A 24,437-nucleotide genomic window follows, 5' to 3' on the forward strand; every position below is an offset into this window, starting at 1 on the left:
AAAGTGGCATTGTTTAAAGTGACTAGTAATCCATTTATTAACCTCTCTGGGGTATGTGGGACACTAGTCCACCAGCGGGACACACTATTCAACAGCCAGTGAAATAGCAGGGCGGCAAATTCAAAACAACAAAAATCTCATAATTCCAATTTCTCAAACATACAACTATTATATCCCATTTTAAAGATACACTTCTCGTTAATTTAATCCAACCACATTGTCCGATTTCAAAAAGGCTTTACGGCGAAAGCATAACATTAGATTATTTTAGGACAGCGCCGAGACAAGAAAAACCACACAGCCATTTTCCAAGCAAGGAGAGGCGTCACAAAAACCAGAAATACAGCTAAAATTTATCACTAACCTTTGATGATCTTCATCGGATGGCACTCATAGGACTTCATGTTACACAATACATGTATGTTTTGCTCGATAAAGTTCATATTTATATCCAAAAACCCCATTTTACATTGGCGTGTAATGTTCAGAAATGTTTTGCCTCCCAAAACCTCCGGTGAATGAGCACATCAATTTACAGAAATACTCATCATAAACGTTGATAAAATATACAACAGTTATTCAAAGAATTATAGATACACTTCTCCTTAATGCAACCGCTGTGTCAGATTTCAAAAAAGCTTTACGGCGAAAGCAAATTTTGCAATAATCCGAGTATGGCGCTCAGATATCAAAACAAGCCATACACAAACCTGCCATTTTGGAGTCAAGAGAAATGACAAAAATGACATTATAAATATTCCCTTACCTTTGATGATCTTCATCAGAATGCACTCCCAGGAATCCCAGTTCCACAATAAATGTTTGTTTTGTTCGATAAAGTCCATAATTTATGTCCAAATACCTCCTTTTTGTTCGGGCGTTTAGTCCACTACTCCAAATGCAGGAAGCGCGCGCAAAATGTCACGATGAAAAGTCAAAAAAAGTTATATTTACATTCGTAGAAACATGTCAAACGATGTATAGCATCAATCTTTAGGATGTTTTTATAATAAATCTTCCATAATATTCCAACCGGACAATTCCAATGTCTTCAAAAAAGAAAAGGAACACAGCTAACTCTCACGGGAGGGTGCGCCACTGAACTCATGTCATTCTCTCAGTCATCTGACTCCAGGAGCTCGTATTCTCTCCCCAGTCACAGTAGAAGCATGAAACAACGTTCTAAAGACTGTTGACATCTAGTGGAAGCCTTGGGAAGTGCAAAATGAACCCTAAATCACTGTATACTGTATAGGCAATCACTTGGAAAAACTACAAACCTCAGATTTCCACACTTCCTGGTTGGATTTTTCTCAGGTCTTTGCCTGCCATAGGAGTTCCGTTATACTCACAGACATCATTCAAACAGTTTTAGAAACTCCAGAGTGTTTTCTATCCAAATCTATGCATATCCTACCTTCTGAGCCTGAGTAGCAGGCAGTTTACTACGGGCACGCCTTTCATCCGGACATCAAAATACTGCCCCCTACCCTAGAGAAGTTAAAGTGGCCTATGGCCTACACTACAGTATATTGCACACTGGAACAGATGGAAGAGAGAGGGTAGAGATGTGTATCCGAAGTAAGAAGCTAGATATTACGTCCTTCAATAGTTAAATGACAGATTATTACATGGCAGATCTGTGCGTTCCTCCAGGCTGCGCTCCAGTCTCGGACACGCAAAGATTCACTATTGATTAGGCTTACATTTTTAGACAAGAAAAGTATTCTACCTAAGCTACAACAATACAGTGCAATGGTGAATGTATTATTGTTATCAAGTGAGTACACAATTATTGTCTTGGGCTGTAAACTGAAGTGATGTGGGCAAATTTAAATAACCGCTTAAACGTCCTGTTTTGAATGCTTCATGCCGAAATAACTGCATAAAACCTAGGTCCAGAAAGATACATTAGCAGGCTAATCATGTGGTTTATTTTGATCACACCATCGCGCTCCCTCGTCTTTCAAACTCCCCTATTTTACATTAAAAAAGTAATAGCAAGTTGCAATATCTCCTAAATAGGCTAGTAGTAGTAAATAACATGCTCGAATTAGGTGTACAACAAAATATTGGGATTCCAAGGGAAATGAATAGCTGTAGAAAGGAATAGAAAGGAATAGCTGTAGATGCGAGGCAGCAGAGGCCAGGCGCGCAATTGTGCAAAAACGATGAGGACCGAATTGAGATTTGCAGCCTAAAATAGAAGCAGTCCAGTCTGCGCTCCAGCTCGACATTCTCCCTAATTGATTAAGCTTTTTGGGGACAAGAAAAACAATCATACCTAGGCTATAACAGCACAATGCAATAATGCATTTTGAATGTATTTTTCAAGCGAGTAAATCATTCTAGTCTAGGCTGTAAACTGCAGTGAATATGTCATTTCAATAACCGCGAAAAAGCCCTGCGTTTTGAATGCATGTTTCATTCCGAAATAATAATAATCTAGCCTAGGCCTGATTGGGCAACCATTTTGATCAGTAATGGGTATTTTCTTGACAGTTGACAAGGTCCAGAAAGGTACATTAGTAGGCAAATCATAGTGTGTATTTTGCCAGGATGTATCGCCGTTAACAGATAGGCCTACCATCGAAAATATGGCCTTCACATGCGCTGTTTGTCGTGAATCATCATTCTCCCAAGTCGTCTTATAAGTAATGTGGACACCAATATGCTCACACATGGCCAGTTATTCAGGCAAGTGTATATTGCGCTCTGCCTTCTCTCCTCTCTGAGCAGCCTCGCGCACCTAGAGCCAAGAACGCTTCAATAGAACGCGTTTTTGATTCGTTGTCAATGTTTTATCGTTGGAGGGACAGGGAAAAAATCTCTGGAAGTGATATCTCTCGTTGTCGTTATCCACTATTTTTTTAGTTATCGTTGTAGTGTGAGGTTCCTGTTCACTTGAATTAGAACGATTTTATTTATCTGTATAGTTTTTATCGTTTTTGTTATAGTTATCGTCCTTGGTCCTATAGTTATTGTCCTTTATGCTGGCTTCATGAAAGATAGTTCAAGTTTTACTTGATAAACACATTATAGTTGACTAGCTCTGTAAAGCATTATCCAGTGATATTTCCCTCATGTTCTTTTAAAAACACTTTTGAGACCTTGTCTTTTTCAGGGGGCGATACTGAAATACCTCCCCACCATCATTAATGACATAAAAAATGTCTTTGACCCTGTGGAGCTCAGGTAACTCCTTGTAATGACATTTTAACAGTAAAATCTCTGCAGAAATGATGTTTCCTGTATAGAAAAGATGGTGACATTGTCACATGTCCTTGCCTTTTTCTGTATGTCTTCCTGTCTCTCTCTCACTAGTGTTCTTCTGACCAAGTTCATTGAGAGCATCCCTGACTCTCAGCTGGTGCGCCAGAAGCTTGGTTGCATGTGTAAGATGGTGGAGAGTGACCTTTTCAAAAAGCCAGGTACTGTGGTTCCTCTGGTTAAAACACAACTTTATAATCATCTCTATTTAAAAACAGAACCACATGATGACACATTTGAATGATCTCTATTTGTCTTTGACCCCACAGAGTGTCGAGATGTCCTCTTGCCACTGTTGACTGACCAGCTGAGTGGGCAGCTGGATGACCACTCCAATAAGCCTGACCACGAGGCCTGTGTTCAGCTGCTCAGCACTGTGCTTGACAACCTGGACCGCAAGGATGTGGTGAGTGGCTAATTGCTACAGCACATCTCTATCTTTGCTGCTGGAAACACTGAAATCAGTCACATCCCTGACTCTAACTGGATGGGTTTTGAAACATATGTTATTTATCTGAGCTGCTTGTCTTTGTCCTCAGGGTCCAACCCGGGGTCATGTCCAGCTGATTATGGAGCGGCTGCTTCGCAGGGTCAATCGCACTGTCATAAGCATGAGCAGAACCTCCCCTCTCATTGTAAGACTCTTCTTCATCTAACTCTAAAGTTATTTTAATTTGTTCAGTTGGTAGCCTAATACTTTATTTTAAGTTTCCATGTATAAGGCACAGTGCGGAAAATCTGCTTCTATGCATCCTTTACAGTATATAAATTAGTTAGCACTTATAAGCATTCAACAATATAAGCAGGTTATAAGCATATAACATGTTATACAGTACAAGTCAAAAGTTTGGACACACCTACTCATTCAAGGGGTTTTCTTTATTTTTACTATTTTCTACATTGTAGAATAATAGTGAATACATCAAAACTATGAAGTAACACATATGGAATCATGTAGTAACCCAAAAATTGTTAAACAAATCTAAATATATTTTATATTTGAGATTCTTCAAAGTAGCCACCCTTTGCCTTGATGACAGCTTTGCACACTCTTGGCATTCTCTCAACCAGCTTCATGAGGAATGCTTTTCCAACTGTCTTGAAGGAGTTCCCATATATTCTAAGCACTTGTTGGATGCTTTTCTTTCACTCTACGGTCCAACTCATCCCAAACCATCTCAATTGGGTTGAGATCGGGTAATTGTGGAGGCAAGGTCATCTGATGCGGCACTCAATCACTCTCCTTCTTTTTCAAATAGCCCTTACACAGCCTGGATGTGTGTTGGGTCATTGTCCTGTTGAAAAAGAAATGATAGTCCCACTAAGCACAAACCAGATGGGATGGCATATCGCTGCAGAATGATGTTGTAGCCATGCTGGTTAAGTGTGCCTTGAATTCTAAATACATCACTAACAGTGTCACCAGCAAATCACCCCAACACCATCACACCTACTCAATGCTTCACGGTGGGAACCACACATGCGGAGATCATCTGTTCACCTACTCTGTGTCTCACAAAGACACGGCAGTTGGAACCAAAAATCTCAAATTTGGACTCATCAGACCAAGGGACAGATTTCCACTGGTCTAATGTCCATTGCTCGTGTTTCTTTGCCCAAGCAAGTCTCTTCTTATTATTGGTGTCCTTTAGTAGTGGTTTCTTTGCAGCAATTCGACCATGAATGCCTGATTCACACAATCTCCTCTGAACAGTTGATGTTGAGGTGTGTCTGTTACTTGAACACTGTGAAGCATTTATTTGGGATGCAATTTCTGAGGCTGGTAACTCTAATGAACTTATCCTCTGCAAGTCTGGGTCTCATGAGAGCCAGTTTCATCAGAGCGCTTGATGGTTTTTGCGACGCACTTGAAGAAACTTTCAAAGTTCTTGACATTTTCCGCATTGACTGACCTTCTTGTCTTAAAGTAATGATGGCTGTCGTTTTCTTTTCTTATTTGAGCTGTTCTTGCAATAATATGGACTTGGTCTTTTACCAAATCTTCTGTATACCACCCCAACCTTGTCACAACACAACTGATTGGCTCAAAAGCATTAAGAAGGAAATACATTTGCCAAAAATGTGCAAAGTTGTCATCAAGGCAAAGGGTGGCTACTTTGAAGAATCTAAAATCTAAAATAAATTTTTTTGGTTACTACATGATTCCATATGTGTTATTTCATAGTTTTGATGTCTTCACAATTATTCTACAATGTAGAAAATAGTAAAAATAAAGAAAAACCCTTGAATGAGTAGGTGTCTAAACTTTTGACTGGTACTGTATGTGGGAACCTAAACTAGTTTTTCAGCTAAGGTAACTGATGCTCTGTCTTCTCCATACCAGGGTCATTACCTAGCCTGCATGACTGCCATCTTGAAGCAGATGGATGACATGCACTACGCCCACTACATAAGTACTTTCAAGACCAGACAGGACATTATTGTAAGTGGTCCGCTCCGCCTGCCCTGGGCATGGCTCTTCCTGAGTCATCCAGTCGATAGCTGGCATTCAACCACTGGTGCTTGTAACTGCGCCTGAAGTGGTTATTGATTATAGACATTTCATGGGACTGACTTGGAACAATGTGAGGATCTCCCTGTCCTTGCTTCTTTACTGAGATGTGTGGGTCTAATATGAGAAAAGCTTAGGTACCTGCTGTGCATAGTTCAACTTGTTACTAATCAATGGACTTGGTTAGAAACACAATCCCATGTTTGTGCAGACATGAAGATGCATAAATCCAGGTACTTGCAGTACAGGCAAGGTAACTGTTCTCCCTGGCCCACTACAGGACTTCCTGATGGAGACATTCATCATGTTTAAGGACCTGATGGGGAACGTTTTCCCCTCCGACTGGATGACCATGAACCTTCTACAGATTGGGGTGTTTCTGCGGGCCATCAACCAGTACTCTGAGGTCCTCAACATGTACTTCCTAGACCAGACCCACTTTGAGCTGCAGGTGGGTCTCAAGTCTCCACCTCTTAATGGGGTGGACAAAAGACATCTGTGTCTCTCTCCTAATGTAGTCTTAACTCAATCATTGTCTCAATGTCCATGTCAAAATGTTTATCATATTCTCCTCTCTTCAGCTATGGAACAACTACTTCCATCTGACTGTGGCATTCCTTACCCACAAGTCATTGCAGCTGGAATCCTTCTCTCAAGAGAAACGGAACAAAATACTTAACAAGTATGTCCTTTTCTTCTTTATTTTGTGTATGAGTGCAATATTTAAATTCCCCAAAATAAATAATTACACAACAAAAATCAAAATTGCACAGTGTATTTGAATTGATGTACAGTATTCACACCCCTTTACTTTTTCCACCCTTTGTTGTGTTACAAAGTAGGATTACAATTGATTTAATTTTTAAATTGTTCAACGATCTACACAAAATACTCTGTTATGTCAAAGTGGTTGAAAAATTTCAATATTTGTTATAAATTAATACAAATAAATCACTATCTTGATTAGATAAGTATGCACCCCCCTGAGTCAATAGATGTTAGAAACACCTTTGGCAGCGATTACAGCTGTGAGTCTTTTTTGGGTAAGTCTCTAAGAGCTTTGCACACCTGAATTGTACAATATTTGCCCAATATTCTTTAAAAAAATCTACGAGCTATGTCACCATCGGCCTCATGGTGAAATCCTTGAGCAGTTTCCTTCCTCTATGCCAACTGAGTTAGGAAGGATGCCTGTATCTTTGTGGTGACTGGGTGTATTTGTACACCATCCAAAGCCTAATTAATAACTTCACCATGCTCAAAGGGATATTCAATGTCTGCTTATTATTAAAACAATTTGACACATCTAACAATCAGTGCCCTTTGCGAGGCATTGAAAAACTTCCCTGGTCTTTGTGGTTGAATCTGTGCTTGAAATTCACTACTCGATTGAGGGACCTTACAGATAATTGTATGTGTACGGTACAGAGATGGGGTAGTCATAGAAAAATCATGTTAAACGCTATTATTGAACACAGAATGAGTCCATGCAACTTATTATGGGATTTGTTAAGCACATTCTTCTCCTGAACTTATTTGGACTTGCCATAACAAAGGGGTTGAATACTTTTGACTGAAGACATTTTCAGCTTTTCATTTTTAATTAATTTGTAAAAATGTCTAAAAACTAAATTACACTTTGACATTATGGGGTATTATGTGTAGTAGATCAGGGTGCAACACAAAACCTTTGGGGAAAAGTAAAGTGGTGTGAATACTTTCTGAACGCACTGTAAATGCTCCTGTTAGTAAATATGTATTCATGCTCTACTGCGTGTAGTGTCATTCTATGATGTGGTTACAGGTATGGAGACATGAGGAAGAGCATTGGCTTTAAGATCAGAGACATGTGGTATAATCTTGGTAAGTACCGTCCGGTAGTTGTTATCTCTGTGAGACAGGAACTCCTCAAATAGAGAATGGCCTGTTCAGTGGAAACATGCTCTGATAGGAGAGAAGCTAGACATTGTTGTTTTATTGCCTAGTTTCATGGTGGCCCGCTTTTTGTTTACCGCTTTATGAGTTTACTGTCTTTTTGTTTGCATGAAAAAGGAGTGTGGCTTATTGCCCTTTTAAATGAACCCTGTGTAACATTTGCTTCTAACGGCATCCTGTGTGTATCCCTCAGGCCCCCACAAGATGAAGTTCATCCCTGCCATGGTGGGGCCCATCCTGGAGGCTACCCTGGTGCCTGAGCCAGAGCTTAGGAAAGCCACCATCCCCATCTTCTTTGACATGATGCAGTGTGAGCACAACTTCACTCCCAGCCGTACCTTTGACATGGTGAGATAGCTGCCCACAGTAGTGTTGCCTGTCTGGCTTTACAGTATAACTGTACAAATAGAGTTTCCCAGCTTTATTTGGCTGAACTGATCCTTGCATTGGCATGTGTGATGTGTTTTTAATATGTCTGCCTGTAAATGCAGTTTGAGAATGAACTGATCACCAAGTTGGATCAGGAAGTAGAGGGAGGCCGTGGGGATGAACAGTACAAAATCCTGCTGGAGAAAACGTAAGCACCCTGCCAATCAGAGGCTGATGCCTTTTTCTTATTCTTATTACCTCATGGTTTCATATTCAAGACCTAAATAAGGGCTATTTATCTATATTGCATTGTTGGTATTGTGTAGGCTACTGGAGCACTGCCGGAGGCACAGATACCTGTCTCAGTCAGGGGAGGAGCTGGCTCTGCTGCTCAGCAGTCTGCTGGAGAAGCTACTGGCATACCGCACCATCACACATGACGAGAGCCCTGAGCTCCGCATGAGCTGCACCGTCAACGTCCTGGTACGCCCTTACAGTACCCAACTAAGATGCAGAGGGGAGCTCACCAGGCACTATCTAATCCATTGGACTGGTTTATGTGGAACTCACAATATAGTCTGAACGATTGAGCCACATTCACCACCTCAGAGGAGGAGTATATGAAGATGTTATGTTTCTACATTGAACCAATTCATTTTTTACTAAATGTTATCATCAAACATTTGAACCAAACCTGAGTTTTTCCACTGTTTTTATTTTGGTTGTGACAGAATTTCTATAAAGAGAAGAAACGGGAAGACATTTACATACGGTGAGACAGTTGGATAAATGAATAGTCTTCTTTGCATCCTATTTTGTTAGATATCACTCTAAAATACTGAATTCGTCCTCAGGTATCTGTACAAGCTGAGGGATTTACACCTTGTCTGTGAGAACTACACAGAGGCAGCCTACACCCTGTTACTTCATGCCGAACTCCTTGAGGTCTCACTCAACATTCAATTCGACTTTCAATAAAAACATCAGTCTTTGGAATATTTCCCTAAAATTACAATTAACATACTATAACATACATTACTAGAAAACTAAATGCAATTTGTGTATTGTGTCCACCTCAGTGGTCTGACAAGCCCTGTGCACCTCATCTGATCCCCGGTGATGGCCAACATGTCTGGACCCAGCAGGAGCTCAAAGAGAGGCTCTTCCAGGAGATAATCTGTTACCTGGACAAGGGCAAAGTGAGTTCCCACCCTCATCCTCACTACAGTTACCCTGTTAGGAACCCTGATCTTCAGATAAAGTTCAATATATTGGCTCCCTTGCACTTTGCAATGGAGCAGAATGTTCTGTTTTCTCTTTTCAAAACTGGTTGAATGGCTATTTTTACCCTGTAGGCACCCGCAATTTACCACAGGTAGGATCATTGCTGAGAATCATCAAGGCCATTTTTGACTTTGAAGTGAAAAATCTCATTTTCAGTTTAGATTTATTTTGGGGTGCAGTTGTAAATCAAACAAATACACGTGTGAACACCATCAGTTTTTTCAATTTCAATTTATTTGAGAAGAAATAGTGAATTGTGCAAGAGTGCCAATATATTTGACCGCATCTGTAGGGTTAGAGCTCCTATGCTACTTACCCCTGAACATACCACAAGAGCTACTGTCAGAGATATTTGTGTCAGTTGAATTTGCAACAAATAATCTGATGGCCATATTCAATCAAACATGGTTACCAGATTTACAGATTACTACTGTTCACCACAGTACAGGGCCATGCCATACCTTTTGGGGGGCATGTGCTCAAAGAATTCCAGCAACCGTGGTCACAAACGTCAATTCAACGTCTATTCCATGTTGGTTCAATGTAATTTCATTGAAATGACGTGGAAACAACATTGATTCAACCACAGTGTGAGCAATGCAAAACTATTTTGAACTGGAATAAATGCTGCACTTATTAACAATGAACAACACAATTCCAGTCAAAATAGAAGATTGTAAGAAATACTGTAGCCACCTTTACTATAATGAACAAGAATATGAAAAAAATATGAATGCAACATGTAAAGTGATCCCACAAATGTTGCTTATGCACAAAAAGCTTATTTCTCTCAAATGTTATGCACAAATTTGTTTACATCCCTGTTAGGGAACATTTCTCCTATGTCAAGATAATCCATCCACCTGACAGGTGTGCCATATCAAGAAGCTGATTAAACAGCATGATCATTACACAGGTGCACGGGAACAATACAAGGCCACTCTAAAATGTGCAGTTTTGTCACACAACACAATGCCACAGATACTTCAAGTTTTGAGGGAGCGTGCAATTGGCATGCTGACTGCAGGAAAGTCCACCAGAGCTGTTGCCAGATCATTTAATGTTAATTTCTCTACCATAAGCCACCTCCACCATTGTTTTATAGATTTTGGCAGTACTTCCAACCGGCCTCACAACCGCAGACCATGTGTATGGCGTCGTGTGTGTGAGCGAGTTTCTGATGTCAACGTTGTGAACAGAGTGCCCCATGGTGAGGTTATGGTATGGGCAGGCATAAGCTACCGATTTATAAACACAATTGCATTTTTTCGATGGCAAATTGAATGCACAAAAATACCTTGATGAAATCCTGAAGCCCATTGTTTGAAGGTATTTTTATTTAACCTTTATTTAACTAGGGAAGTCAGTCAAGAACAAATTCTTATTTACAATGACGGCCTACCCCGGCCAATCCCTAACCCGGACGATGCTGGGCCAATTGTGAGCCTCCCTATGGGACTCCCAATCACGGCCGGTTGTGATACAGCCTGGAATCGGGTCTGTAGTGACGCCTCTAGCACTGAGATGCAGTGCCTTAAACCGCTGCACCACTCGGGAGCCTGGTGACCAACAGATATATATATCATACCCAGTCATGTAAAATCCATAGATTAGGGCCTGATGAATTTATTTCAATTGACTGATTTCCTCATATGAACTGTAACTCAGTAAAATCTTTGAAATTGTTGCATGTTGGGTTTATATTTTATTCAGTACACAGTACCAGTAAAAAGTTTGGACACACCTACTCATTCAAGGGTTTTTCTTTATTTTTACAATTTTCTACATTGTAGAATAATAGTGTAGACATCAAAACTATGAAATAACACATATGGAATCTTGTAGTCACCAATTCTATTTTAAACAAATCAAAATATATGATATATATACTTCAAAGTAGCAACCCTTGAAGACAGCTTTGCACACTCTTGGCACCTGGAATGTTTTCCAACAGTCTTGAAGGATTTCCCACATATGCTGAGCACTTGTTGGCTGCTTTTCCTTCACTCTGCGGTCCAACTCATCCCAATCCATCGCAATTGGGTTGAAGTCGGATGATTGTGAAGGCCAGGTCATCTGATGCAGCGCTCCATCACTCTCCTTCTTGGTCAAATAGCCCTTACATAGCCTGGAGGTGTGTTTTGGGTAATTTTCCTGTTGAAAAACAAATTATAGTCCCACTAAGCGCAAACCAGATGGGATGGCGTATCGCTGCAGAATGCTGTGGTAGCCATGCTTGTTAAGTGTGCCTTGAATTCTAAATAAATCACAGACAGTGTCACCAGCAAAGCACACCCACACCATCACACCTCCTCCTCCATGCCTCACGTTGGGAACCACACATGCGGAGATCATCCATTCACCTGCTCTGCGTTTCACAAAGACACGGCAGTTGGAACCACAAATCTCACATTTGGACTCATCAGACCAAAGGACAGATTTCCACCAGTCTAATGTCCATTGATCGTGTTTCTTGGCCCAAGCATGTCTCTTCTTATTATTGGTGTCCTTTAGTGGTGGTGTCTTTGCAGCAATTTGACCATGAAGGCCTGATTCACGCAGTCTCCTCTGAACAGTTGATGTTGAGATGTGTATGTTACTTGAACTCTGTGAAGCATTTATTTTGCCTGCAATTTCTGAGGCTGGTAACTAATGAACGTATCCTCTGCAGCAGAGGTAACTCTGGGTCTTCCTTTCCTGTGGCAGTCCTCATGAGAGCCAGTTTCATCATAGCGCTTGATGGTTTTTGCGACTTGAAGAAACTTTCAACGTTTTTGAAATTTTCCGGATTGACTGACAAAACTTGCAACCCCCCGCACACACACATGCATGTGCGCACACGCAAACATGCACACACAATCGATGCGCAAAAATGGCCTGTCATTGCATCCATAAACGGTGATGTATTTTTTCCAAACGAAAGATAGGCTACAGAAATAACTCCCATTTTACACCTGCATTTGGAGCTGAAAATCATTCATGTTAGCAGCCAATATCAGGTAGGTATATATCATGTCACTTTTCTGGAGTCCAGAGCAAGCAAAATCATACAGCCTACTTGTAGTGGAGGTTGCAGGATCAGATGGAAAAGCTGTCTGCACCGTGCCATCAATTACAAGGGCAGCCTGCCTGCAGAGTGCGCGTTGCCAACCAGATAGGCCAGTTCTTCCTTAAACATATCATAATACTTTGGGCAGAATATGTTACATCTTCATCCCACAATTTTGAAGACAGTGCGATGTTATAGCTGCTTATCTTTAGACTGCCAGTATCCACCCAAACTAGACCTATCTGAAATATGAAAATGATTCATCAAAATCGCCAGATAGCCTATTGTACTGGCAGAGATGAGTCAGTAGTAGATTGATAAACTGCATTTTATATAGATGATGAACGTAGGCCTACTCTGTTTTTGCCATGCAAAACTGGAGGAAATTAAACAAGTTCTTTCTGGTCACTAATCTGGATATGCGCACCCACCTTTGCGCGCCAATGCTAATGACTGGTCATTGGTCAGCAATCAAGACACCAACTTTTTGGTTTTGAAGCATAAATGGCACGGCTTGCAAACTATCACGGATTACAAAGGGAAGGACAGCCGCGAACTGTCCAATGACGCGAGCCTACCAGACAAGCTAAATACCTCCTATACTCGCTTCAAGGCAAGAACATTGAACATGCATGAGAGCACCAACTGTTCCGGATGACTGTGTGATCATCCTCTCCATAACGAATGTGATTATGACCTTTAAACAGGTTAACATTGACAAGGCCACAGGGCCAGTCGAAGTACCAGGACGCATACTCAGAGCATGCGCTGACCAGCTGGCAAGTGTCTTCACTGACATTTTCAACCTCTCCCTGACCCAGTCTGTAAATACCTACATGTTTCAAGCAGACCACCATAGTCCCTGTGCCCAAGAATGCCAAGGTAACCTGTCTAAATGCCTATCGCCCCATAGCACTCACATCTGTAGCCATGAAATGCTTTCAAAGGCTGGTCATAACTCACATCAACACCTGGATGCTGTTCATTGAGTACAGCTCAGCGTTCAACACCATTGTGCCCTCCAAGATCATCACTAAGCTAAGGACCCTGGGATTAAACACCTCCCTGTGCAACTGAATCCTGGACTTCCTGATGGGCCGCCCCCAGGTGATGAGAGTAGGCAACAACACATCTGCCATGGGGGCCCCTCAGGGGTGCGTGCTTAGTCCCTTCCTGTTCACCCATGACTCCAACACCATCATTAAGTTTGCAGACGACATGACGATGGTAAGCATGATCACCGATGATGATGAGACAGCCTACAGGGAGGAGTTCAGAGACCTGGCCCCTTAGGAGGCTGAAAATATTTGGCATGGGCCCTCAGATCTCCAAAGGTTATACAGCTGCACCATTGAGAGCATCTTGACTGACTGCATCACCACTTGGTGTGACAACTGCTTAGCATCCCACTGCAAGGCATTACAGAAGGTAGTGCATACGCCCTAGTACATCACTGGGGCCGAGCTCTTCTATACCAGGCGGTGTCAGAGGATGGCCCTAAAAATGGTCAAAGACTCCAGCCTCCCAAGTTATAGACTGTTCTCTCTGCTACCGCACTGAAATCGGTAGCGGAGCGCCAAGTCTGCGACCAAAAGGCTCCTGAACAGCTTTTACCCCCAAGCCATAAGACAGCTGAACAGCTAATCAAATTGCTACAGCTTCATTAAATAGTGCAAGTAGCTGGAAGCTTCATTAAAAGTACCAAAACCCCCGTTGTCAACATTAACAGTGAAGAGGCGACTCCGGGATGCTGGCCTTCTAGGCAGAGTTCCTCTGTCCAGTGTCGGTGTTCTTTTGCCCATCTTAATCTTTTCTTTTTATTGGCCAGTCTGAGATATGGCTTTTTCTTTGCAACTCTGCCTAGAAGGCCAGCATCCCGGCGTCACCTCTTCACTGTTGACGTTGAGACTGGTGTTTTGTGGGTACTATTTAATGAAGCTGCCAGTTGAGGACTTGTGAGGCGTCTGTTTCTCAAACTAGACACTCTAATGTACTTGTCCTCTTGCTCAGTTGTGCACCGGGGCCTCCCACTCCTCTTTTTATTCTGGTTAGAGCCAGTTTGCACTGTCCTGTGAAGGGAGTAGTACACAGCATTGTAGAGATCTTCAGTTTCTTAGCAATTTCTCGCATGGAAGAGCCTTCATTTCTCAGAACAAGAATAGACTGACAAGTTTCAGAAGAAAGTTATTTGTTTCTGGCCATTTTGAGCCTGTAATCGAACCCACAAATGCTGATGCTCCAGATACTCAACTAGTCTAAAGAAGGCCAGTTTTCAGCTGTGCTAAAGGGTTTTCTAATGATCAATTAGCCTTTTAAAATTATAAACTTGGATTAGCTAACCCAACATGCCATTGGAACACAGGAGTGATGGTTGCTGAGGAACATCCGGTGCCGACAGAGATGGCCGACCCGCTTCGCGTTCCTAGGAAACTATGCAGTATTTAGTTTTTTTATGTGTTACTTCTTACATTGTTACCCCAGGAAATATTAGGTTTTATTACATACAGTCGGGAGGAACTATTGGATATAAGAGCAACGTTAATTCACCAACATTACGACCAGGAATACGACTTTCCCGAAGCGGACCCTCTGTTTGGTCCACCACCCAGGACAATGGATCGGATCCCAGCCAGTGACCCAAAACAACGGCACCGCAGAAGGGGCAGACGGAGCGGTCTTCTGGTCAGGCTCCGTAGACGGGCACATCGCGCACCGCTCCCGAGCATACTACTCGACAATGTCCAGTCTCTTGACAACAAGGCAGACGAAATCCGAGCAAGGGTTGCCTTCCAGAGAGACATCAGAGATTGCAACATTCTTTGTTTCACGGAAACATGGCTCACTCGGGATACGTCATCAGACTCAGTACAGCCACCTGGCTTCTTCACGCATCGCGCCGACAGAAACAAACATCTCTCTGGTAAGAAGTAGGGCGGGGGTGTATGCCTTATGATTAACGAGACGTGGTGTGATCATAACAACATACAGGAACTCAAGTCCTTTTCTTCACCTGACCTAGAATTCCTTACAATCAAATGCCGAACGCATTATCTACCAAGAGAATTCTCTTCGATCATAATCACAATCGTATATATCCCACCCCAATCAGACACATCGATGGCCCTGAAAGAACTTCATTTGACTCTATGTAAACTGGAAACCACATATCCTGAGGCTGCATTTATTGTAGCTGGGGATTTTAACAAGGCTAATCTGAAAACAAGGCTCCCTAAATCTTATCAGCATATCGAATGCGCAACCCGGGCTGGCAAAACCCTTGATCATTGTTATTCTAACATCATCGACGCATATAAAGCCCTCCCCCGTCCTCCTTTCGGAGAATCTGACCACGACTCCATTTTGTTGCTCCCAGCCTATAGACAGAAACTAAAACAGGAAGCGCCCGTGCTCAGGTCTGTTCAACGCTGGTCCGACCAATCGGATTCCACGCTTCAAGATTGCTTCGATCACGTGGATTGGGATATGTTCCGCATAGCGTCGGACAATAACATTGATGAATATGCTGATTCGGTGAGCAAGTTTATTAGCAAGTGCATCGGTGATGTTGTACCCACAGCGTCTATTAAAACATTCCCCAACCAGAAACCGTGGATTGATGGCAGCATTCGCGCAAAACTGAAAGCGCGAACCACTGCTTTTAATCAGGGCAAGGTGACCGGAAACATGACCAAATACAAACAGTGTAGCTATTCCCTCCGCAAGGCAATCAAACAAGCTAAACGTCAGTATAGAGACAAAGTAGAGTCGCAATTCAACAGACAGGAGAGGTATGTGGCAGGGTCTACAGTCAATCACGGACTACAATAGGAAAACCAGCCCCTTTGCGGACCACAATGTCTTGCTCCCAGACAAACTAAACAACTTCTTTGCTGGCTTTGAGGACAACACAGTGCCACTGACACGGCCCGCTACCAAAACCTGCGGGCTCTCCTTCACCGCAGCCAACGTGAGTAAAACATTTAAATGTGTTAACCTCTTGGGGCTAGGTGGGACGCTAGCGTGCCACCCGTGGTGCACTCCATCAACAGCAGGTGCATTTCAAGAGCGGCAAATTTGAATCCAAATAAATGTCAAAATTCAAATTTTTCAAAAATACAACTATTTTACACCATTTGAAAGATAAACATCTCCTTAATCTAACCACGTTTTACGATTTCAAAAAGGTTTTACGGCGAAAGCATAAATTTAGAGTATGTTAGGACAGTACATTTACAAGAGTTGTGTGTAATGTTTTGTCAAGTCAAAGACAGGGTCACCAAAACCATAAAACCAGCTAAAATGATGCACTAACCTTTTACAATCTCCATCAGATGACACTCCTAGGACATTATGTTAGACAATGCATGCATTTTTAGTTCTATCAAGTTCATATTTATATCCAAAAACAGCGTTTTACTATGGCATTGATGTTGAGGAAATCGTTTCCCTCCAATAACCGGCAGTCAAGTCAGCGTCACAAATTAAATAATTAAAATTAGAAAACATTGGTAAAATATTATATTGTCATTTAAAGAATTATAGATTTACATCTCTTGAACTCAATCAACTTGCCAGATTTAAAAATAACCTTACTGGGAAATCACACTTTGCAATAATCTGAGCACTGCGCCCAGAAAAATACGCGTTGCGATACAGACTAGACGTCATGTTGGGGAGATCTAAAATCGAAAATACTATGTAAATAATCCATTACCTTTGATTCTCTTCATCAGATGTCACTTCCAGGTATCACAGGTCCATAACGAATGTAGTTTTGTTCAAAAAAGCTCATCATTTATGTCCAAAAATCTCCGTCTCGTTAGCACATGATGTAAGCCAGCCGGACTTCTCGTCATGAACGAGGGGAAAAAATATATTTCCGTTCGTTCAAACATGTCAAACGTTGTATAGCATAAATCATTAGGGCCTTTTTTAACCAGAACATGAATAATATTCAAGGTGGACGAATGCATACTCTTTTATAACGTATTGGAACGAGGGTACCCAACATGAACTCGCGCGCCAGGTGTCTAATGGGACATCATCGTTCCATGGCTCTTGTTCGGTCAGATCTCCCTCCAGAAGACTCAAAACACTTTGTAAAGGCTGGTGACATCTAGTGGAAGCAATAGGAAGTGCCAAAATATTCCTAAGCCCCTGTGTTTTTCAATGGGATAGGTTTAAAGTCAATACAACACATCAGGTATCCACTTCCTGTCAGAAAATGTCTCAGGGTTTTGCCTGCCAAATGAGTTCTGTTATACTCACAGACACCATTCAAACAGTTTTAGAAACTTTAGAGTGTTTTCTATCCATATATAATAAGTATATGCATATTCTAGTTACTGGGTAGGATTAGTAACCAGATTAAATCGGGTACATTTTTTTTATCCAGACGTGCAAATGCTGCCCCCTAGACCCAACAGGTTAACCCTCGCAAGGCTGCCGGCACAGACGGCATCCCCAGCCGCATTCTCAGAGCATGCGCAGACCAGCTGGCTGGTGTGTTTACGGACATATTCAATCAATCCCTATCCCAGTCTGCTGTTCCCACATGCTTCAAGAGGGCCACCATTGTTCCTGTTCCCAAGAAAGCGAAGGTAACTGAGCTAAATGACTATCGCCCCGTAGCACTCACTTCCGTCTTCATGAAGTGCTTTGAGAGACTAGTCAAGGACCATATCACCTCCACCCTACCTGACACCCTAGACCCACTCCAATTTGCTTACCGCCCCAATAGGTCCACAGACGACGCAATCGCAATCACACTGTACACTGCCCTAACCCATCTGGACAAGAGGAATACCTATGTAAGAATGCTGTTCATCGACTACAGCTCAGCATTTAACACCATAGAACTCTCCAAACTCGTCATTAAGCTCAAGACCCTTGGTCTCGACCCCGCCCTGTGCCTATGGGTCCTGGACTTCCTGACGGGCCGCCCCCAGGTGGTGAGGGTAGGTAACAACATCTCCACCCCGCTGATCCTCACCACTGGGGCCCCACAAGGGTGCGTTCTCAGCCCTCTCCCTGTTCACCCATGACTGCATGGCCATGCACGCCTCCAACTCAATCATCAAGTTTGCAGACGACACTACAGTGGTAGGCTTGATTACCAACAACGACGAGACTGCCTACAGGGAGGAGGTGAGGGCCCTCAGAGTGTGTTGTCAAGAAAATAACCTCACACTCAATGTCAACAAAACAAAGGAGATGATCGTGGACTTCAGGAAACAGCAGAGGGAGCAGCCTCCTATCCACATTGATGGGACAGTAGTGGAGAAGGTGGAACGTTTTAAGTTCCTCGGCGTACACATCACGGACAAACTGAAATGGTCCACCCACACAGACAGCGTGGTGAAGAAGGCGCAGCAGCGCCTCTTCAACCTCAGGAGGCTGAAGAAATTCGGCTTGTCACCAAAAACACTCACAAACTTTTACAGATGCACAATCAAGAGCATCCTATCGGGCTGTATCACTGCCTGTTACGGCAACTGCTCCGCCCACAACCGTAAGGCTCTCCAGAGGTTAGTGAGGTCTGCACAACGCATCACCGGGGGCAAACTACCTGCCCTCAAGGACACCTACACCACCCGATGTCACAGGAAGGCCAAAAAGATCGTCAAGGACAACAACTACCCGAGCCACTGCCTGTTCACCCCGCTATCATCCAGAAGGCGAGGTCAGTACAGGTGCATCAAAGCGGGGACCGAGAGACTGAAAAACAGCTTCTATCTCAAGGCCATCAGACTGTTAAACAGACATCACTAACATTGAGTGGCTGCTGCCAACATACTGACTCATCTCTAGCCACTTTAATCATGAAAAAATGTATGTAATAAATGTATCACTAGCCACTTTAAACAATGCCACTTTATATAATGTTTACATACCCTACATTACTCATCTCATATGTATATACTGTACCATCTACTGCATCTTGCCTATGCCGTTCCACCATCGCTCATTCATATATTTTTATGTACATATTTCTTATTCATTCCTTTACACTTGTGTGTATAAGGTAGTTGTTGTGAAATTGTTAGGTTAGATTACTTGTTAGATATTACTGCATGGTCAGAACTAGAAGCACAACCATTTCGCTACACTCACATTAACATCTGCTAACCATATGTATGTGACAAATAAAATTTGATTTGATTTGATTTTCTGATCATGGGCCTCTGTACGCCTATGTAGATATTCCATAAAAAAATCTGCCGTTTCCAGCTGCAATAGTCATTTACAACATTAACAATGTCTACACTGTATATCTGATCAATTTGATGTTATTTTAATGGACAAAAAATGTGCTTTTCTTTCAAAAACAAGGACATTTCTAAGTGACCCCAAACTTTTAAACGGTAGTGTATATGTACATATTACCTCAATTACCTCAACTACCTCGTACCCCTGCACATTGAGTCGGTACCGGTACTCCTTGTATCCTCGTTGTTGCTATTTTATTGTGTTTCTATTTCCTGATTTTCTTATTTGCAAATTTTTCTTTTTGACTTGGCATTGTTGGGAAAGGGCCTGTTGTATTCGGCGCATGTGACAAATAAAATGTTATTTAACGACTATTGGCAGTGGGTTCAGAACAACAACGACAAAATGGTGAGGAAATTATACCTCCACTGAAAAGGGCCCTTTGGACACTGGAATGGCAAATGGGCATGTGCTCTGCACAGGTAGATGCCTATCGGTGCACGTGTCTACCACAGTACATCACCCCTGAAACCTGCTGTCTGGGTTTGATTGAATAGAGGTGTTAGTGAGGGACAGATGGTGATGTCTAGACCATGTTCACATCTCATGTTCATCTTTAATTCATTTTTTTACTAACTGCTGCATGTGTCTGTTCAGATGTGGGAGAAAGCCATTGAGATGGGTAAACAGCTGGCAAAGATGCACGAGAACCAGATGTTTGACTTCATGGAGATTAGCCAACTGCTGGTAAGACGATTTATCTTCTGCTATCGTGCTTTAGTCTGAGATTTATTCAAAATATTGTCACTACTGATTATAGATGTTTCTTTAAAAACATGCAAAGTAAAACTAAAAAGTATTATCCTCTTAGTTTCTTCATGGTAAAAAAGGCTTCACTAACATCGCAAGAGAGGGATTGTCAATAACCCACTACCAATTTAGTGTGAGGCCTTTTCAATAGGACCAGGTCCAATGCTATACTGTTATGCTTTTCAGTGTTCACAAAGGCTAGGAGTTAATTAGATACAGTGCCTTCAGAAAGTATTCACACCCCTTGAATTTTTCCCAAATCTGTTGTGTTGCAGTCTGAATTTAAAATGGTGTCACTGGCCTACACACAATACCCGATAATGTCAAAGTGGAATCATGTTTTTAGATTATTATTTGTATTAATTAAAAATGAAAAGTGGAAATGTCTTGAGTCAATAAGTATTCAACCCATTGTTATGCAGGCCTAAATACGTTCAGGAGTAAAAATGTGCTTAACAAGTCACATAATACATGTCATGGACTCACTTTGTGCAATAATAGTATTTAACATGATTTTTGAATGATTACCTCCATCCATACAATTATCTGTAAGGTCCCTCAATCGAGTAGTGAATTTCCAGCACAGATTCAACCACAAAGACCAGGGAGGTCTTTGGGTAAAAATTAGATGGGTAAAACATTTCAAAAGCAGACATTGAATATCCCTATGAGCATGGTGAAGTTATTAATTACACTTTGGATGATGCATCAATATACCCAGTCACTACAAAGATGCATACGTCCTTCCTAACTCAGTATCCAGAGAGGCCAAGTTACAGTTTTGACTTAAATCGTCTTGAAAATCAATGAGAAAACTTGAAAATGGCTGTCTAGCAATGATCAACAACCAACTTGACAGAGCTTAAAGAATTATTTTAAGAATGTGCAAATATTGTACAATCCAGGTGTGCAAAGCTCTTAGAGACTTACCCAGAAAGACTCACAGTTGTAAACACTGCCAAAGGTTATTCTAACATGTATTGACTCATGGGGTGTGAATACTTATATAAATGAGATATTTCTGTACTTAATTTTCAAGTAATTTGCACAACAAAAAAAAATTAAAACGTTTTCACTTTTTCATTTTGGGGTATTGTGTGTAGATGTGTGAGAAAATAAATATATTTATTCCATTTTGAATTCAGGCTGTAACACAACAAAATGTGGAATAAATCAAATGGGTATGAATACTTTCTGAAGGCACTATACAATGCGAATGAATTGTTCAAGATACATTGTCAAAGGCTAGGATAACCATGTCTTGTCTAAGACAGAAGGTCATTTCAGCTAGCCCAATCCAAATAACAGTAATAGTTGAAGAAAAAAACTATTCATTACATCAGAAAACAGAAGTTGAGGAAATGGGGAAGAGATAAGAGTTACTGCCAACAGTCTCACCCATGCACTGCCGGTTGACATAATGGCATCTGCCGTTAGGAAGTAATAGTGAATGAATTATGAAGTGATACTCTATTTAATGTCATGTATTTGTAAATACTGTGTCATTATGGTATTCAACCGTTCTTTGCTGCAGTGGAGTGGTACAAAAACTGTGTTCTGTCACACTGTGCCAGACAATCTATGTTCATTATGGATCCTGAAATTTCACACTGAACCATGTTTGTGTTTGTTTTTTGTATGTTGTATGTTGTCTGTGTTCCTGATTGTGGCTTTGTTACTCTCTCTGCTGTCATCCACAGAAACAGCAAGCCCAGTTCTATGAGAATATAATGCATGCCATGCGGCCTCAGCCAGAATACTTTGCTGTGGGATACTATGGCCTTGGATTCCCCACTTTCCTCAGAGTGAGATTATTAACTATTTTCCTAAATTCAGCCTATATAGCACATTTCAAGGTCTGTCTTATTCACCAGAGATTATGTGTTAATGTGCCTTTTATGAATTTTACTTATGGCACGCTCTATCAAATTAAATGATAGTCAATTGTTTAAAAAAATGTTTCACAATGCATAATGCTGGCTATACTAGTTATCAGTTCCATAAAGCAGTAGGTGATTCTATGGTTTGAATACCTTCCATAATCTTGTCAGGTTCTTGTCAGAATGTGTTCTTAACTGACGTGCCTAGTTAAATAAGGGTTAAATAAAAAATCAAGGACAGAATTGCTTTGATTTGGCATAACATCAATATTTCTACACTGCAGTGGCACATTCTTGTATACCACAGTTCATCTTTAATTTAAGATTTGACATCTTCTGTAGCATATAGTTCAATAACAACATCATAATAATTCATTAATAATTAATCAAATAAAATCAAATACAATTTTATTGGTCACATACACATGGTTAGCAGATGTTAATGCGAGTGTAGCGAAATGATTGTGCTTCTAGTTCCGACCATGCAGTAATATCTAACAAGTAATCTAACAATTTCAGAACAGCTACCTTATGCACACAAGTGTAAAGGAATGAATAAGAATATGTACATATAAATATATGGATGAGCGATGGCCGAACGGCATAGCCAGGATGCAGTAGATGGTATAGAGTACAGTATATACGTATGAGATGAGAAATGTAGGGTAAGTAAACATTATATAAAGTGGCATTGTTTAAAGTGACTAGTGATACATTTATTACATCCAATTTTTAATTATTAAAGTGGCTAGAGATTTGAGTCAGTATGTTGGCAGCAGCCACTCAATGTTAGTGATGTCTGTTTAACAGTCTGATGGCCTTGAGATAGAAGCTGTTTTTCAGTCTCTCGGTCCCCGCTTTGATGCACCTGTACTGACCTCGCCTTCTGGATGATAGCGGGGTGAACAGGCAGTGGCTCGGGTGGTTGTCCTTGACGATCTTTTTGGCCTTCCTGTGACATTGGGTGGTGTAGTGTCTTGGAGGGCAGGTAGTTTGCCCCGGTGATACGTTATGCAGACCTCACTAACCTCTGGAGAGCCTTACGGTTGTGGGCGGAGCAGTTGCCGTACCAGGCGGTGATACAGCCCGACAGGATGCTCTCGATTGTGCATCTGTAAAAGTTTGTGAGTGTTTTTGGTGACAAGCCAAATGTCTTCAGCCTCCTGAGGTTGAAGAGGCGCTGTTGCGCCTTCTTCACCACACTGTCTGTTTAGGAGGATCCTTTCAGTTTGTCTGTGATGTGTACGCCGAGGAACTTAAAACGTTCCACCTTCTCCACTACTGTCCCATCAATGTGGATAGGAGGCTGCTCCCTCTGCTGTTTCCTGAAGTCCACGATCATCTCCTTTGTTTTGTTGACGTTGAGTGTGAGGTTGTTTTCCTGACAACACACTCTGAGGGCCCTCTCCTCCTCCCTGTAGGCCGTCTCGTCGTTGTTGGTAATCAAGCCTACCACTGTAGTGTCGTCTGCAAACTTGATGATTGAGTTGGAGGCGTGCATGGCCCCGCAGTCATGGGTGAACAGGGAGTACAGGAGAGGGCTGAGAACGCACCTTTGTGGGGCCCCAGTGTTGAGGATCAGCAGGGTGAAGATGTTGTTTCCTACCCTCATCACCTGGGGGCGGCCCGTCAGGAAGTGTAGGACCCAGTTGCACAGGGCGGGGTCGAGACCCTGACGAGTTTGGAGGGCACTATGGTGTTACATGCTGAGCTGTAGTCGATGAACAGCATTCTTACATAGGTATTCCTCTTGTCCAGATGGGTTAGGGCAGTGTGATTGCGATTGCGTCATCTGTGGACCTATTGGGGCGGTAAGCAAATTGGAGTGGGTCTAGGGTGTCAGGTATGGTGGAGGTGATATGATCCTTGACTAGTCTCTCAAAGCACTTCATCAGCATTCTTACATAGGTATTCCTCTTGTCCAGATGGGTTAGGGCAGTGTGATTGTGATTGCGTCGTCTGTGAACCTATTGGGGCGGTAAGCAAATTGGAGTGGGTCTAGGGTGTCAGTTATGGTGGAGTTGATATGATCCTTGACTAGTCTCTCAAAGCACTTCATGATGATGGAAGTGAGTGCTACGGGGCGATAGTTGTTTAGCTCAGTTACTTTAGCTTTCTT

The 24,437-nt window shown here is 41.9% G+C and overlaps 1 protein-coding gene across 2 annotated transcripts in view; it reads left to right on the forward strand.

The window, feature by feature from the left end:
* The window catches only part of LOC106585561 (dedicator of cytokinesis protein 5), a 55,627-nt gene that overhangs the window by 23,547 nt on the left and 7,643 nt on the right, over positions 1–24,437 (forward strand). For both annotated transcript variants that reach the window (XM_014171918.2, XM_014171917.2), the window contains exons 24-39: positions 3,125–3,195; positions 3,325–3,431; positions 3,540–3,676; positions 3,810–3,905; positions 5,615–5,713; positions 6,063–6,233; positions 6,364–6,464; positions 7,587–7,645; positions 7,911–8,065; positions 8,209–8,294; positions 8,413–8,569; positions 8,818–8,858; positions 8,941–9,031; positions 9,166–9,285; positions 20,286–20,375; positions 22,139–22,243. In XM_014171918.2, coding sequence (XP_014027393.1) covers positions 3,125–3,195; positions 3,325–3,431; positions 3,540–3,676; positions 3,810–3,905; positions 5,615–5,713; positions 6,063–6,233; positions 6,364–6,464; positions 7,587–7,645; positions 7,911–8,065; positions 8,209–8,294; positions 8,413–8,569; positions 8,818–8,858; positions 8,941–9,031; positions 9,166–9,285; positions 20,286–20,375; positions 22,139–22,243 — 1,686 coding nt within the window. The remainder of the gene's footprint in view (positions 1–3,124; positions 3,196–3,324; positions 3,432–3,539; positions 3,677–3,809; positions 3,906–5,614; positions 5,714–6,062; positions 6,234–6,363; positions 6,465–7,586; positions 7,646–7,910; positions 8,066–8,208; positions 8,295–8,412; positions 8,570–8,817; positions 8,859–8,940; positions 9,032–9,165; positions 9,286–20,285; positions 20,376–22,138; positions 22,244–24,437) is intronic.

This window comes from Salmo salar, chromosome ssa24, assembly GCF_905237065.1.
Source record: "Salmo salar chromosome ssa24, Ssal_v3.1, whole genome shotgun sequence".
Lineage (NCBI taxonomy): Eukaryota > Metazoa > Chordata > Actinopteri > Salmoniformes > Salmonidae > Salmo > Salmo salar.